General features: G+C 40.6%; 1 protein-coding gene across 1 annotated transcript in view; it reads left to right on the top strand.

Moving 5' to 3' along the window:
* LOC149452315 (protein diaphanous homolog 2-like) overlaps positions 1-17112 on the top strand; it is a 766217-nt gene that overhangs the window by 126172 nt on the left and 622933 nt on the right. The window contains exon 2 of the mRNA XM_089689522.1: positions 14582-14614. Within this exon, the coding sequence (XP_089545648.1) occupies positions 14582-14614 (33 nt within the window). The remainder of the gene's footprint in view (positions 1-14581; positions 14615-17112) is intronic.

Below are 17112 nucleotides of genomic sequence, written 5' to 3'. Positions count from 1 at the left end.
ATTATCTTGTGTTTTGGGGGTTTTTTTTGGATGGAGTTTTTATTTAAGTCACCATGAGTTAATGTGGTAAAGGGAACATGTCCTGTGTTAGCGGTGGGTGAAGGTGTTTGCAATTCCGCATCCTTGACCTCAGCGATGGACGAACCTGTCCTGGTACTGATTGAAATTAAAACAGTTTTTTTTTAATTATTATCATCTTTTAAAGGGCTATACATTTCTATTTGTGTTTTTTTTTTTTTTTTTTGGACTGGAGTTTTGATTTAAGTCATCATGAATTTATGTGGTAAAGGGAACATGTCTTGCATTAGCGGTGGGTGAGGGGGTTTGTAATTCTGCATCCTTGCCCTGGGTGCTGGACGAACCTGTCCCAGTACTGATTGAAATTAAAACAGTTTTTTTTATTATTATCCTGTGTTTTTTTTTTTGGCTGGAGTTTTGATTTAAGTCACTATCTGTCAATGTGGTAAAGGGAACATGTCATGCATTAGCGGTGGGTGAGGGGGTTTGCTATTCCGCATTCTTGACCTGGGCGCTGGACAAACCTGCCCTGGTACTGATTGAAATTAAAACTGTATTTTTTTTTATTATCTTGTGTTTTGGGGGGTTTTTTTGGATGGAGTTTTGATTTAAGTCACCATGAGTTAATGTGGTAAAGAGAACATGTCATGTGTTAGCGGTGGGTGAGGGGGTTTGTAATGTCGCATTATTGCCCTGGGTTCTGGACGAACCTGCTCTGGTACTGATTGAAATTAAAACAGTTTTTTTTATTATTATTATCTTGTGGTTTTTTTTTTGGCTGGAGTTTTGATTTAAGTCACTATGAGTTATTGTGGTAAAGAGAACATGTCAGGCGTTAGCGGTGGGTGAGGGTGTTTGCAATTCCGCATCCTTGACCTCAGCGATGGACGAACCTGTCCTGGTACTGATTGAAATTAAAAGTTTTTTTTTTAATTATTATTATTATCTTTTAAAGGGCTATACATTTCTATCTTGTGCTTTTTTTTTTGCTTTTTTTTGGACTGGAGTTTTGATTTAAGTCACTATGTATTAATATGGTAAAGGGAACATGTCATGCATTAGCAGTGGGTGAGGGGGTTTGCTATTCTGCATTCTTGCCCTGGGCGCTGGATGAACTTGTCCTGGTACTGATTGAAATTAAAACTGTTTTTTATTATTATTGTTATCTTTTAAAGGACTATACATTTCTATCTTGTGTTTTATTTTTTTTGGCTGGAGTTTTGATTCAAGTCACTCTGAGTTAATGTGGTAAAGGGAACATTAAGAGGAACATGCATTATGAGCACCTCCGGGAAAGAACAGCAAGGAAATGGTTCAGTGCCGACCGTAACATGGGTGAAGGAATACGTACTCCTTTGATGTACAGGGCGCACGCTCCATTTTAAAAGTATAGATGTTTGCATAAATAAAACTGTTTTATCGGAGGAAATGCAGCACTTTTAATAATCAAGAAAATCAGACTTGGAAAGAAAACTGCTGATTTAAATAAAATGATGACTTCTGGGAAATTGAAAGGCAAAAAAAACCCCCCACATTGCGGATCATTTCAGAAGAGAGCATCGCTCTGTATACAAGCTTTAATCTTCCACTTTAATGATAATTGAACAAAGTTTTTTTTTTTTTTTCTAATATAGTTCTGTATTATTAAAATATAATTTAATGTTCTGTGAAATTGCAAAATTTAATTTATGGCGACATAATTAAGAAAGAGAGTCAATTAACGCCCGTTGTGGAAACGGGCTCGGCTCTCGCCACTTATCAAATTACGTTTGTATCTTTTAAGTAATATGACTATTCGACTTGATGAGCATGATTTAGGGGAGTCTAATTTAAATTAATTGTAAGTGGTATCACATTATCTCATCATGTCCGTGTAATACATTCCCGTTTTTGTTTCAGACAGGGATACCACCTGTGGGCTGACTCCGATCCCAATTTAACTTAATCATTTTTTTTTTTTGTTAATTATCACTCTTGTTATTACCTGTGATCCAAATAAATTCCTTCCTGTGCAATGTAAAGTGCTTTGGTAAAATATGACCCACTTTCATACACTGCCTTAAATCTTTGAGGACCATAAGATTACGGAACGCCAAAAGTATTAATTTTTTGTTTTTAAAGTTCGTACACTTCAGTTGCTGTAACTAAGCCATTTCATGAAATAATTGGCAAAAAGCTAGATCCATTTGTTAAGAACTAATATTTTGACTCAAACCAAAAAAAAAAGTATTTTAAGTTCTTAACCACTTCCTGTCCGGACACTTTTACCCCCTTCCTGTCCAGGGCAATTTTCAGCTTTCAGCGCTATCACACTTTGAATGACAATTGCACGGTCATGCAACACTGTACCCATATGAATTTTTTACCATTTTTTTGAGACAGATAAAGCTTTATTTTGGTGGTATTTATTCACCACTGGGATTTTTATTTTTTTTGCTATGTAAATGAAAAAGTCCAAAAATTTTGAAAAAAAGTGTTTTTTTTTTTAATACAATTTTGCAAATAAATAATATTTCATCATAAATCTTGGCCAAAATTTATTCCGTTATTTTTTAGTAAAAAAAAAAAAATCCAAATTAGTTTATAACCAAAAATTATAATTCTTAAACATTTTTTTTTACATTTTTATTTTATTTTTTTATATTATTATTTTTTATTATTTTATTTTTTTTTTACATACTGTCACCCTAGCAGTACAGTGTCACCATGGTGACACTGTACTACTTGTAAGGGGGTGATGAAGAATTTTTTTTTTACACTGATTGCTTTTACACCCATATAGGATGTAAAAGCAATCATTTCTCTTTCTCTCTGTCTGCATTCTTGCAGCCATTGAGAAGTACTGAGTGAGCTGTGATTGGTCACAGCTTGTCACATGGTACAAGGCTGTTGTGAATAGCCTTGTACCATGTGACCTCTGTGATCATTCACAGATTTCACACGTAGTAAGCAATGATGTCACAAGTGACATCTTGCTTACTACTTTGCATGTGATCACTGATTGGCCAATCAGTGATCACATGATCGGGACCTCGTAGAGAGGTCCATCCGATCGGTGTTTCACTGTGTCCGGAGGACACATCGGGCACCGGATCGCGGTGGTGCGCACTCCCAGGGAGCGCGTACAGCTAGAAAGGGCGGGTGCCGTTTATGAACAGCAACCCGCCCCTGGACTGCCACCGTTTTTAAACAGCAGGCGGACGGCAAGTGGTAATTCAGATGATACAGGCAATTAAAAACATGGGACAAATATGTCCCTTGGTCCTCAAAGGGTTAAAGAGTAACTCCACTTATGGTGAACAAAAAACATTCTCTTCTGGGTGATCTATGTACATTTACAGGGATCTTAACAAACCTTGTTGGAGATCCTACATTTTTTTATTCTGAAGAAATTATTATTATTATACAGGATTTATATATTATTATTATTATACAGGATTTATATATTATTATTATACAGGATTTATATATTATTATTATTATACAGGATTTATATATTATTATTATACAGGATTTATATATTATTATTATACAGGATTTATGGCACCAACAGTTTGCTCAGCACTTTACAATATAAGGGAGACAATACAGCAACAATACAGTTCAATACATGAGGGTTAGGAGGGCCCTGATCCTGGGAGCTTACAATCTAAGAGGGAGGGGCTAGTGGTACAAAAGGTAATAACTGTTTGTTTGTCTGTGTCCATGTGCAAAGTGAATCTAATGGGAGCATGGTTATAATTATTAACCACTTCCAGTCCGGACACTTTCCCCCCCTTCCCCCCCAGGCCAATTTCCAGCTTTCAGCGCTGTCACACTTTGAATGAAAATTGCGCTGTCATGCAACACTGTACCCATATGAATTTTTTAGCATTTTTTTGAGACAGATACAACTTTATTTTGGTGGTATTTATTCACCGCTGGAATTTTAATATTTTTTTTGCTATATAAATGAAAAAGTCCAACATTTTAAAAAAAGTGTTTTTCTTATAAAATTTAGCAAATAATCTTTCTTCATAAATCTTGGCCAACATTTATTCAGTTATCTTTTTAATAAAAAAAAAACCCAAGTTTATAACCAAAAAATATAATTTTTAAAAAAATGTTTTAACATTTTTATTTTGTTTTTAATATTATTATTATTATTTTAAACATGCTGTCACGGTAGCAGTGACACTGTTCTACTTGTGGGGGTTGATGAAGATTTTTTTTTTTCTACACTGAATGCTTTTACACCCATAAAGGCTGTAAAAGCAATCATTTCTCCTTCTCTCTGGCTGCATTCTTGCAGCCATTGAGAAATACTGTGTGAGCTGTAATTGGTCAGAGCTTGTCACATGGTACAAGGCTGTTGTGAATAGCCCTGTACCATGTGACCTCTGTGATCATTCACAGATTTCACAAGTAGTAAGCAATGATGTCAGAAGCTTACTACTAGTCATGTGATCACTGATTGGCCAATCAGTGATCACATGAATTCGGACCTCACACAGAGGTCCCATACAGTGATCGGTGTTCCGCTGTGTCTGGGGGACACAGTGGGCACCAGATCTCAGTGCCGCATGCTCCCAGTCCGGCTCCCGTCCGGCCATTTATGTACATGGGCCAGCTGCTGCACTTGCAGGGTTCTAATGAGGAAAAGGCAGGGTCTGCATCCCTAAAAGGTTTTGTTACAGGGATGCCCAAAATATGACTTGTATATTAGTACAGATTTCTGGGAAAATCAGTGAGCCAATCACACAAGCAGGAAATTAAATTTCTGCAGGGGACGTTCTCATCACCATCTGTGTACTGAACGCCTCTAGGTTGCCATATTGCATTTTACAGAAAATTACATCTCTGCAGATTTGAAAAAGGAAAGGTCATTTTTAATCTTCAATTGCAATATGGCTTTTGTAGTAACTGTATATGCTATGTTGTTATTATTTTTTATTTTGCTATTTTTATTCCCACAAAAGTGGATTTGCCCTTTAAATTAGTTATAGGCTATTTAGACATTGGCCAAGCCAGCTGGGAAAATCCAGTTGTATTTCCGACAGGGACTGGGCCTTAACTGTAATCACTGTCGGCAATTCCACAAGTCTGCGTGAATTAAAGCTGGGAATTTTGAGATAATTATATATTTATTAATATAAATAGATAAAAGGATTTTTTTTTTGTTCTAGATGAATAAATATTATGTGTAATTAAATACATAATATATTATACAAAATGATACTTGTTGGTCTAATAATTCAATAATTAGAATTAACCTACCTACTATGATTAATTTGTCTAATGGTATACCTTCTCACATATCACGTTTTGAACAGAAGTTCACTCAGGGATTTATATCTATTAAAATTAATCATTGATTCTAATTATAGAATCATCAGACTAATAGATATCACTTTGTATAATATTTCACTGATAACCCTGCAAGTCACATAAACCATCTACCATAATGTTCTAACATTTTCTCTTACTAATTAGGCAAATATAATAACCGTGTTAGTCAAGATATAATTAGCATGGGTTTATACTTTTTTTTTTTTTCTTAGTAGTTTTTATTCATCTAGATTTAAATACACGGTATTATATCATTTTAGCAGTTTTTCTATTTATCTCAAAATAAAGACAGTGACCATAATTATTAGCATTATTAGTAATACTATTAATATTGATAATATAATAATATTATAATGATACCATATAATTATTGTACAGTGTTGTTGTTATTATTATTATTATTATTATTATTACAGGTACTTGTATAGCTCCGTCAATTTATGCAGCGCTCTACACATATATATATTGTACATTCACATCAGTCACATTATTATTATTTTATACAATAATTTATTGTATTGTCCCTATTCTTCTGTTTTTCTTATTTTATTTCTTTATCTAATTATCTCAAAATCTGGACAGTGAGCATAATTATTATTACAATTATTATTTTATACAATAATTTATTGTATTGTACCTATTCTTCTGATTTTCCTATTTTATTTGTTTAATTATCTCAAAATCTGGACAGTGAGCATAATTATTATTACAATTATTATTTTATACAATAATTTATTGTATTGTACCTATTCTTCTGATTTTCCTATTTTATTTGTTTAATTATCTCAAAATCTGGACAGTGAGCATAATTATGACAATTATTATTTTATACAATCATTTATTGTATTGTCCCTATTCTTCTGTTTTTCTTATTTTATTTGTTTATCTAAATATCTCAAAATCTGGACAGTGAGCATAATTATTATTACAATTATTATTTTATACAATAATTTAATGTATTGTCCCTATTCTTTAGTTTTTCTTCTTTTATTTGTTTAATTATCTCAAAATCTGGACAGTGAGCATAATTATTATTACAATTATTATTTTATACAATAATTTATTGTATTGTACCTATTCTTCTGTTTTTCTTATTTTATTTGTTTATCTAATTATCTCAAAATCTGGACAGTGAGCATAATTATTACTACTATTATTATTTTAATATGATCATTAATATATTATTACTAAATTATTATATTTATTATTATTATTTTTTACACTCTTATCGTATTGTCCCTTTTTTCATGTCATTTTTTTTTTTCAATGGTCAGTACACCTATCCCAGTGATATGGCCACTAAAGTTCCACAAAACACATTGATGGAGCTTTTTTTTTTTTTTCAACATAGAATTGAGCATCTCTTTTTAGCACAGGAACCTCTAATAACATCACCTCCTATGTGTTTTTTTTTGGGGGGCGGAGGGCGGGGTGGCAAAATATCCAAATCCATTTTGTACTGGGATGAAACTGCCACCTAGCGCGTGATGATTCTTAATATCCTGACAAGCGTCAGAGCCCCTTCCTCCTACAACTTCCACATTTTCCTTGTATTATCCGTTGCAATGCATTTTTTTTCCTTTTCAATTGTTGCATCATGAAATTCCTGTTGCTATGGGTGCCTAAATAATGACTTGTATCTTAGTGCAGACTTGGAAAACCAATAAGCCAATCACACAAGCAGGAAACTGCATTTTTGGGGGTGTGGTCTGCACACAAATGGTGTACAGTACGCCTCCAGGTTGCCATATTGCATTAAAATTTATAGCAAATGACATCGGCTGCAGATATAAAAGATAATTGTTACCAGGCACGGACTGACAACTCATGGGGCCCCGGGCAATAGGGGATCATGGGGCCCCTGTGTCCTTGCCCAAACTCAAAAAAGCCTATGGAAAATGGTACCAGGGGCATCTCATGGGGCCCCCTACTGACTCCAGGCCCTCGGGCAGTGCCCGAGTTTCCAAATGGTCAGTCCGCCCCTGAATGTTACTAAAAATAAGTTGTTACGTATATGCTATATTTTTTTTGTTTGCTATTTTTATTTTTCCACTAAAATAGAGTTATCCTTTTAAAGATTAGGTTGCTCAATCACCGAATGAGGTTCTTGCAACTTCAGAAATGAGTACACCATCTAGAATGATTTTCATCAAACTGTAGACCAACCTTTCCCAACTTTTTTCTCTAGAGGAACCCTTGAAATAATGTTCAGATGTCCAGGAACCACTGCTAGAATCAACTCATAGGAGGTCAGTGAGAACAAAATGTCCCACTTACAGTGTTGGTCAGAATTTCCTCCCGTACAGACAAAAATTCACTGTGGTCATGCCGCTGGCTTTGCCAAGTGATCTTGGTCCTGGAATCATGTTGATACCATCCTCAACTCGAAGAACCTTTAGCAACCTCTGGAGGAACCCTGGTTGAGAATGGCTTCTCTAGACTATCCATTCTCTACTATGGAAACTTGGGGTTCCTCAATAGGTTACTAGTGGTTCCTTGAGCTGTGGCTGGTTGACTTGCTTTTTGTTGGTTCCTGCTTAGTTCCAGGACCAATGCACACATTGCAAAGCCAGAAGCTAGACACCAGGTATCTGTTTAGCTTTCTGTAACGGAGAAGGGGGGATTCTGACCACTGTTGTAAGAGGGGTATTTTTCCCACTGACCTCCAACAATTTGATTCTAGCAGAGGCTCCCCAAAATCTGAACATTATTTCAAGGGTTCCTCTAGAGAAAAATGTTGACAAAAATCAGTCATTCTAGATGGTGTACACATACACTGACTGGCCACTTTATTAGGTCCCCCTGTTCAATTGCTTGGTAACACAAATTGCTAATCAACCAATCACGTGGCAGCAACTCAATGCATTTAGGCATCTACACATGGCGAAGATGACTTGTTGAAGTTAAAACTGAGCATCAGAATTTGGAAGAAAGAGGATTTAAGTGACTTTGGTCATGGTTGTTGGTTCCAGACAGGCTGGTCTGAGTATTTAAAAAACTGCTGATCTACTGGGATTTTCACGCACAACCATCTCTAGAGTTCACAGAGAATGGTCTGAAAAAGAGAAAATATCAAATGAATGGCAGTTGTGTGGATGAAAATGCCTTGTTGATGTCAAAGGTCAGAGGAGAATGGGCAGACTGGTTGCTGCAACATTCAGATGGTAGGGTTAGAATTTTGGCGTGGATCCATCCTGCTTTGTATCAACGGTTCAGGCTGGTGGTGGTGGTGTAATGGTGTGGTGGATCCATCCTGCCTTGTATCAATAGTTCAGGCTGGTGGTGGTGGTGGTGTAATGGTGCGGTGGATCCATCCTGCCTTGTATCAATGGTTCAGGCTGGTAGTGGTGGTGGTGTAATGGTGTGGTGGATCCTTCCTGGCTTGTGTCAATGGTTCAGGCTGGTAGTGGTGGTGGTGTAATGGTGTGGTGGATCCATCCTGCCTTGTATGAATGGTTCAGGCTGGTGGTGGTGGAGTCATGGTGTGGTGGATCCATCCTGCCTTGTATCAATGGTTCAGGCTGGTAGTTGTGGTGGTGTAATGGTGTGGTGGATCCATCCTGCCTTGTATCAATGGTTCAGGCTGGTAGTGGTGGTGGTGTAATGGTGTGGTGGATCCTTCCTGGCTTGTGTCAATGGTTCAGGCTGGTAGTGGTGTAATGGTGTGGTGGATCCATCCTGCCTTGTATCAATGGTTCAGGCTGGTATTGGTGGTGTAATGGTGTGGGAGATTTTTTTTGGCAGTAGCAAGGTGGACCTGATAAAGTGGCTGGTGACTAGGAGTCTGTGAAGTTCCAGAAAGGACCATTAGGTGACTGAACAACCTAATTTTTAAAGGGTAACTCCACAATGTTAGCACATAAATTGCAGCAGCAAGACACCAGATATCTGTTTAGCTATCTGTAAGGGTTGCCTAATGACCACCAATATAGGAGGCTTTGTTTGACATTGACCTCGATGAATGGTTTTTTAGTATGGTTTCCCTGAGACTGGATAATTATTTTAAGGGTTCTTCTGGGGTAAACCAGTTGAGAAAGGCTGCCTTAAATCCACAGACTCTAGGACAGCCAAGACTCTCTTGTGTGGAATGAAGTTGGCCACGATTTATCCCAGAAGAGAACCATTATGGGATCACAGAGGAGGACCCGTTGGGCAATACTGGAGTGTGGCTAGAATGATTATTGATTAGCAAGCCTTCCATGTAGCCCCGATTGAGAATGGCTGCTGTAGACCTTTCGGTAGAAACTATTATTTGGATCTCCCTTGTTTTCTTCTTTTTTTTTGTCCTGATTTTTTTGAGAACGCACAGTGCAATTTTCCCGCATATGTCCTTTTATACATCTCGATAGTAATAATAACGTTTTATGGTGACTCCAACTTCCTGACATGCTGGATATTGTAAAGCAGGCAGTGAAATCGGACACTTTGTAAATAATTTGTTTCGTTGTGCCTCAGCAAGCTTTTAGCACATCCAATATTTACAGTGGGATATGTTCAGATATTGCTGTCTGGGCACGTGGACCGGTCTGCAGCTGAGAACGAAACGTTTCCTACACAAGGCGTTTATGTGTTGCCGCATTACCACCAAGCTTATGCAAGACTTGAATTATTCAGCATGGAAAGATTATAATTGCACAGGCTTAAAAGATTTAGATCTTCGCTTTTATTGTCTTGAAGCTACATTAAGGAGATGGGAGTCAGAGTTGAGATGTCTCCTGGGATCTGCCCAGTCAACTGTCTTCGTGCTGCTAATGTTTGTTGACTATCAGCCCCTGAGTGTGCATAACAGTTGCAACTATGGTTTTCATTCCTCCTAAAGCGACTCTGTCGAAAAAAGAAAACACTTTCGCCAAAAAAATACTTACCTGTCCCACCAACTGCTTTCCTGTTCTTCTCTGTCTTACATGGACCACTTCTCTGTCTTACATGGACCAGAAGGATCTAGCATTGCATTGACCAACAGCCACATCGCTAGGGTGTCCCACCAGCTGCCTACCTGTTCTCTGTCTTACATGGACCACTTCTCTGTCTTACATGGACCAGAAGGATCTAGCATTGCATTGACCAACAGCCACATCGCTAGGGTATCCCACCAGCTGCCTTCCTGTTCTTCTCTGTCTTACATGGACCACTTCTCTGTCTTACATGGACCAGAAGGATCTGGCATTGCATTGACCAACAGCCACGTCACTAGGGTGTCCCACCAGCTGCCTTCCTGTTCTTCTCTGTCTTACATGGACCAGAAGGATCTGGCATTGCATTGACCAACAGCCACATCACTAGGGTGTCCCACCAGCTGCCTTCCTGTTCTTCTCTGTCTTACATGGACCACTTCTCTGTCTTACATGGACCAGAAGGATTTGGCACTGCATTGACCAACAGCCACGTCACTAGGTTGTCCCACCAGCTGCCTTCCTGTTCTTCTCTGTCTTACATGGACCAGAAGGATCTAGCATTGCATTGACCAACAGCCACATCACTAGGGTGTCCCACCAGCTTCCTTCCTGTTCTTCTCTGTCTTACATGGACCACTTCTCTGTTTACATGGACCAGAAAGATCTGGCATTGCATTGACCAACAGCCACGTCACTAGGGTGTCCTACCAGCTGCCTTCCTGTTCTTCTCTGTCTTACATGGACCACTTCTCTGTCTTACATGGACCAGAAGGATCTAGCATTGCATTGACCAACAGCCACATCACTAGGGTGTCCCACCAGCTGCCTTCCTGTTCTTCTCTGTCTTACATGGACCACTTCTCTGTCTTACATGGACCAGAAGGATCTAGCATTGCATTGACCAACAGCCACATCACTAGGGTGTCCCACCAGCTGCCTTCCTGTTCTTCTCTGTCTTACATGGACCACTTCTCTGTCTTACATGGACCAGAAGGATCTAGCATTGCATTGACCAACAGCCACGTCACTAGGGTGTCCCTGCAACTTTTTTTTTTTTTTTTTTTTTTTAAAGTTGCATTAATTATGGATATCTGTTATTTAACCCCCAAGGAGGTATTCCTGAGTGTAGCTCGGGGTAAAGTTTCAGTACCAAAACCGATAACCCCGAGCTACACTCAGGAATACCCTGCAGTGTTGCTCTGTGATCCCTGTTTCACTTACCTTGTCCTGCGCTCCCGCGATGTCCCCCCTGCAGCATCCCCGGCCATCTCCACCAATGCCGGTATCCGTCTTCCGGTCCTTGAGAGCGTTGGGACATACGGGAGACGGAACCGGCGGGAAATGAAAAAATTTAAAAAGTGACATTCACTAAATACACTAAAATCACATAGTATTCCATTCCTGTATCAGCCATTTCACATACATTTTGTCCCGAGTGCTTCGTCCTGTCCCCTGTCTGCATTTTTACTGTTCTTTCTGCCTGGAAACTGAGAAACGTCCATGGCGTCCAAAAAGCGTCCCTTTAGGTCAAAAGTGGTTTTAGACCGGCTAGAGAACAGCGATAGTAAATCAGAACCACTTGCAGAATTGAGTGATAATGATTCGTGGGGGAAATTCCTCATCAGACACTGAAAACGATTCTGCGACTTTGCTCAGTGATGTGCGAACTTGGCGCTCTATTTCACATTTCAGTGTTTTTGGTTTGATTATATTATTGAATTAAATTTATTATTATTATATTATTATTTTTATGATTATTTCTTATATTATAATTTATGATTTTGTGTTTCATGTTTTATCATCCCCGGGATGTTTACTAGACTCTTGTTCGGACAGATTTCAGTGAGTTATTCCTAAGAATTACAGGCCGACAATAAAAAAAACAACATATTTCCATGCAAAAAAATTACCGCTTTGAGCACAGAAATATGGACATAATCAGACCGCTAGGGAGGTTAATACTTAATTATTCGCATTCTGGAGCTGGGAGACAGCTAGTATTATCAGTATTTGGTAGGGCAGCAATTTTAAAATCTCAGAGGCCTCCCAGCTTGAAAATACAAATCCATCAAAAAGGTTAAAGAAGAAAGCCAAGACAAATATTTAAAGTCCCCCCAAATGCAATGATTTAAAGGCTCCGTCCATTCAATTGTAATATTTTAGTTATGGGTGAAGCCTGGAGGACTCAGTCAGGAAATGACTTGTGTATGTCTTGGGTACTCCCAACGGTGAGATATCCCTGCCAGAATTGATGGCTCTGTCCTTGCCCACTGGGAGTTTTGGGTGTTCCTGCTCCTCCTGTTACATTCTCCATGGTTTAAAATAAAGGGATGGTGGGAAGCCTTTATAATTGACACAGCAGGTGTAAAAACCCGTGAACTCAGCACAGGGATGGTGGAAACCCCTCATAATGGGCACAGCAGTTGTAAAAACACAGAAACTCAGCACAGGGATGGTGGAAACCCCTCATAATGGGCACAGCAGTTGTAAAAACACAGAAACTCAGCATAGGGATGGTGGAAACCCCCTAATGGGCACAGCAGGTGTACAGACCTGGGAACAGGGGTGTCCCTAGGGTTGGTGTCACCCGGTGTGGTAACACTTGGTGTCACCCCTCCGACAATCCCAGTAGGATGATTCGGATCTGCAGATTGAGCATAATGGATCGGAGTCCGATCCATTATGCTCCCCAGTCCGCAGATCCATCCTCCGGGGACCGTCGGCTTGCTTTAAAACCTATCTTTTCGTGGAGCGGGTTTGGTGTCACCCCGCGCGATAGGTGCCACTCGGTGTGACGTGCACCCCCCACACCTGCCTAGGGATGCCACTGCCCGGGAAGTCAGCACAGGGATGGTGGGAACCCCCCTAATGGGCACAGCAGGTGTAAAAACCCAGGAACTCAGCACAGCGATGGGGAGAACCCTCATAATGGGCACAACAGATGTACAGATCGGGAACTCAGCACAGGGATGGTGGGAACCCTTATACTGGGCACAGCAGGTGTAAAAAAAAAAGGAACTCAGCACAGGGATGGTGGGAACCCTCTCTAATGGGCACACAGGTGTACAGACCTGGGAAATCAGCACAGGGATCGTGGGGACCCCTCATAATGGGCACAGCAGGTGTAAAAACCCAGGAACTCAGCACAGTGATGATGGGAGCCCCTCAATAGGCACAGCAGGTGTACAGACCTTGGAACTCAGCACAGTGATGGTGGGAGCCCCTCAATGGGAGTGGCAGGTGTACAGACCCTGGAACTCAGCACAGGGATGGTGGGCACCCCTCATAATGGGCTCAGCAGGTGTAAAAACCCAGGAACTCAGCACAGGGGTGGTGGGAACCCCTCAATAGGCACAGCAGGTATGCAGACCCTGGAACTCAGCAAAGGGATGGTGGGAACCCCTCATAATGGGCTCAGCAGGTGTAAAAACCCAGGAATTCAGCACAGGGATGATGGGAACCCCTCGTAATGGGCACAGCAGGTGTAATAACTCCAGAACTCAGATTAAAGGATGGTGGGAACCCCTCATAATGGGCACAGCAGGTGTGCAGACCTGGGAACTCAGCATAGGGATGGTGGGAACCCCTCATAATGGGCACAGCAGGTGTGCAGACCTGGAAACTCATCATAGGGATGGTGGGAACCCCTCATAATGGGCCCAGCAGGTGTAAAACCCCAGGAATTCAGCACAGGGATGGTGGGAACCCCTCATAATGGGTACAGCATGTGTACAGATCTGGGAACTGTGATGGTGAGAACCCCTCATAATGGGCACAGTAGGTATACAGACCCAGTAACTCAACAAATGGATGGTGGGAACCCCTCATAATGGGCACTGCAGGTGTAAAAACCCCAGAACTCTGCATAAAGGATGGTGGGAACCCTCATAATGGGCACAGTAGGTGTACAGACCCGGGACCTCAACAAAGGGATGGTGGGAACCCCTCATAATGGGCACAGCAGGTGTACAGATCTGATGACTTGGCTCAGGGATTAGTGGGGGCCCCTCAAAATGGGCAGAGCAGGGGTGCAGACCCGGGAACTCACCCAGAGTTCTTAAGAGACAGAAGGTCAGGTGGTTTAGCTCTCCAACATCCAGTGATCCCTGAAATATCAGCTTTGAGTGGACTGACCCTTTATATTTACATATTTGCACAATCCCAACCAAGACTGGTTCTTGTCTGCACTGTCCTTGGGGTCCTGATTTATGATGATATCTCTATAATTATTTTTACTCCATTGATTTGGGACTGGTGGTTTGTTTGTTTTTTGTTTTGTTTTTTTTTTTCCTTCTTGATTACTTTGTGTTTACTTTATTCTCTTGTTTGATTTTCTATAGAACATTCATATAAAAACCTTGGCGGACGATGTGGTAAGGGGATCTCTGAGCTCCCATGCATGCTGTGTGTCCCGGTCACTAAACCCTTTCCACCAATGATACTAGAGCATGTGCATGACATAACGCTTGCTGCTTGACATGCGATTATTACCCCCGGATCGCACTCTAATCATCGCTGTCCATTTCCCTTTTAACGCTTGGCTCTTTTGGGATTTTCATCATCATCATTTCCTCTACGAGAGACTCTAATGCTCCTAATTTGAAATAATTGCCTTTAAATGCATGAAATGATTTACTTGCCTATATCATAAAAACACTAATCTGATTTTGTTATCCTCATTGCCTGTTATTTTGTATATGTTGTTTGTTTGTTTTTTTTATGTTTTCTTTTATATTTTCCTAATAATACTTTTACAATTGCAGCCTATAACTTTTGATGCTGGAGTCCAAAGTTTTAGGGGAATTTAATTAATTTGGATTTATATTTACAGAAGTACCGCTGACGGAAACCTTGCGGCTCTATTTATAGGCTGCGATATTAAGCTGTGGATTGAAATAACTACTGATGGGATACATTCCAGCTGAACATTTTTCCTTTGTGCTTTGGATAAAGTGGGGGAAAGATTGAAAATTCAGGATCAGGAAATAGGGGGAAAGTTCCCCAATAAAGACAGAAGTTGTAATGTAAACGGGGGATGCAGCGCTAAAAACTCAGTAAATATAAAATATCTCCAATAAATAGTTCATAAATAAATGATTAAAAAACAGTTCCTAAAGTGACTCTTGTGCTCTTGTTATTTCTGGAACCGGTGTCCATGCAGTGATATAGTAAGTAATGCGCACTCACCGGACGCGCATATAAAATGCGCCTTTAAATCAATATTTCAGATGTCATCAATATTGGGTCAGGAACTAAGTGGTCTTCCCTCTAATGCAGGCCATAGACGAGGCGAAAAACAGCTGGTTTTTTTTAAGAAAAAAGAAAAATCGGTCGTTCGATCGGCCGATGTTACCACCAACGGTAAAAAAAATCGGCCGATTTTCGTCCCGTCTACGGCCGGCATTTAATTACTTCTGTTTCTAAAAGAGAGCTCTGCTATTATATTTGACATGAAAAAGTATTGTGGTTGCAACAATGTATCCATTTGTATCCATTTCAGATACAGATGTTTTTATCTGGATACAAATAGATACATTGTTGCAACCGCAATCCTTTTTCATGTCAAATATAATAGCGGACTGGAATTCTTCTTCTTTCTCCCTCTTCTTCTTCCTTCTCTTTCATCTTCTTCTTCCTCTTCTTCTTCTTCTTCTTCTTCTTCTTCTTCTTCCTCTCCCTCTTCTTCTTCTTCTGCTTCCTCTTCTTCTTCTGCTTCTTCTGCTTCCTCTTCTTCTTCTTCTTCTTCCTCCTCTTCTTCTCTCCTCCTCTTTTCCTCTTCTCCTCTTCTCTCCTCCTCTCCACCTCTTCTCTCCTCATCTTCTCCCCTCCTCTTCTCTTCTCCCCTCATCTTCTCCCCTCCTCCCCTCCTCTTCTCTCCTCCTCTTTTCCTCTTCTCTCCTCCTCTTCTCCCCTCCTCTTCTCCCCTTCTCTACTCCTCTTCTCTCCTCCTCTTCTCTCCTCCTCTCCTCCTCTTCTCTCCTCCTCTTCTCTCCTCCTCTTCTCTCCTCCTCTTCTCTCCTCCTCTTCTCTCCTTCTCTTCTCTCCTTCTCTCCTTCTCTCCTCCTCTTCTCCTCTTCTTCTCCTCTTCCTCTCCTCCTCTCCTCCTCTTCTCTTCTCCTCTTCTCCTCTTCTCCTCTTCTCTTCTCCTCTTCTCCTCTTCTCCTCTCCTCTTCTTCTCCTCTTCTTCTCCTCCTCTTTTCTCCTTCTCTCCTCCTCTTTTCCCCTTCTCTCCTCCTCTCCTCTTCTTCTCTCCTCCTCTTCTCTCCTTCTCTCCTCCTCTTCTCTCCTTATCTCCTTCTCTCCTCCTCTTCTCCTCTTCTTCTCCTCTTCCTCTCCTCCTCTCCTCCTCTTCTCTTCTCCTCTTCTCTTCTCTTCTCCTCTTCTTCTCTTCTTCTCCTCTTCTCTTCTCCTCTTCTTCTCCTCCTCTTCTCCTCCTCTTCTCTCCTTCTCTCCTCCTCTTTTCCCCTTCTCTCCTCCTCTTCTCCCCTTCTCTCCTCCTCTTCTCCCCTTCTCTCCTCCTCTTTTCCCCTTCTCTCCTCCTCTTCTCCCCTTCTCTCCTCCTCTTCTCCCCTTCTCTCCTTCTCTTCTCTCCTTCTCCCTCCCTCTTCTCTCCTTCTCCCTCCCTCCTTCTTCCTTCTTCTTTGGATGTTTGTGGTTGCCAGAAGCTGACACACTTTTTGGACTGAATTTTGAGCTCCCGCTACTGTCTGCTGGGGCCTGTGGTTGGGTCTCAGGACCTTCGCTTCATAAAAAGCTGATCTTTAGCTTTTTGGGAAGATGTGGATCCATTGGTGCTTTCTTCCTGTATCTTCACTGTGCGTGAAGTCACACAGATGTCTTCCAAGTTACACCTGAAGTCAGACTGACATCC

Source organism: Staurois parvus, unplaced genomic scaffold (assembly GCF_062004578.1).
Source record: "Staurois parvus isolate SC_StPar_1 unplaced genomic scaffold, SC_StPar_1.0 ptg000481l, whole genome shotgun sequence".
NCBI classification, from domain to species: Eukaryota; Metazoa; Chordata; class Amphibia; order Anura; family Ranidae; genus Staurois; species Staurois parvus.
This window is presented reverse-complemented; position numbering and strand designations above follow the sequence as displayed.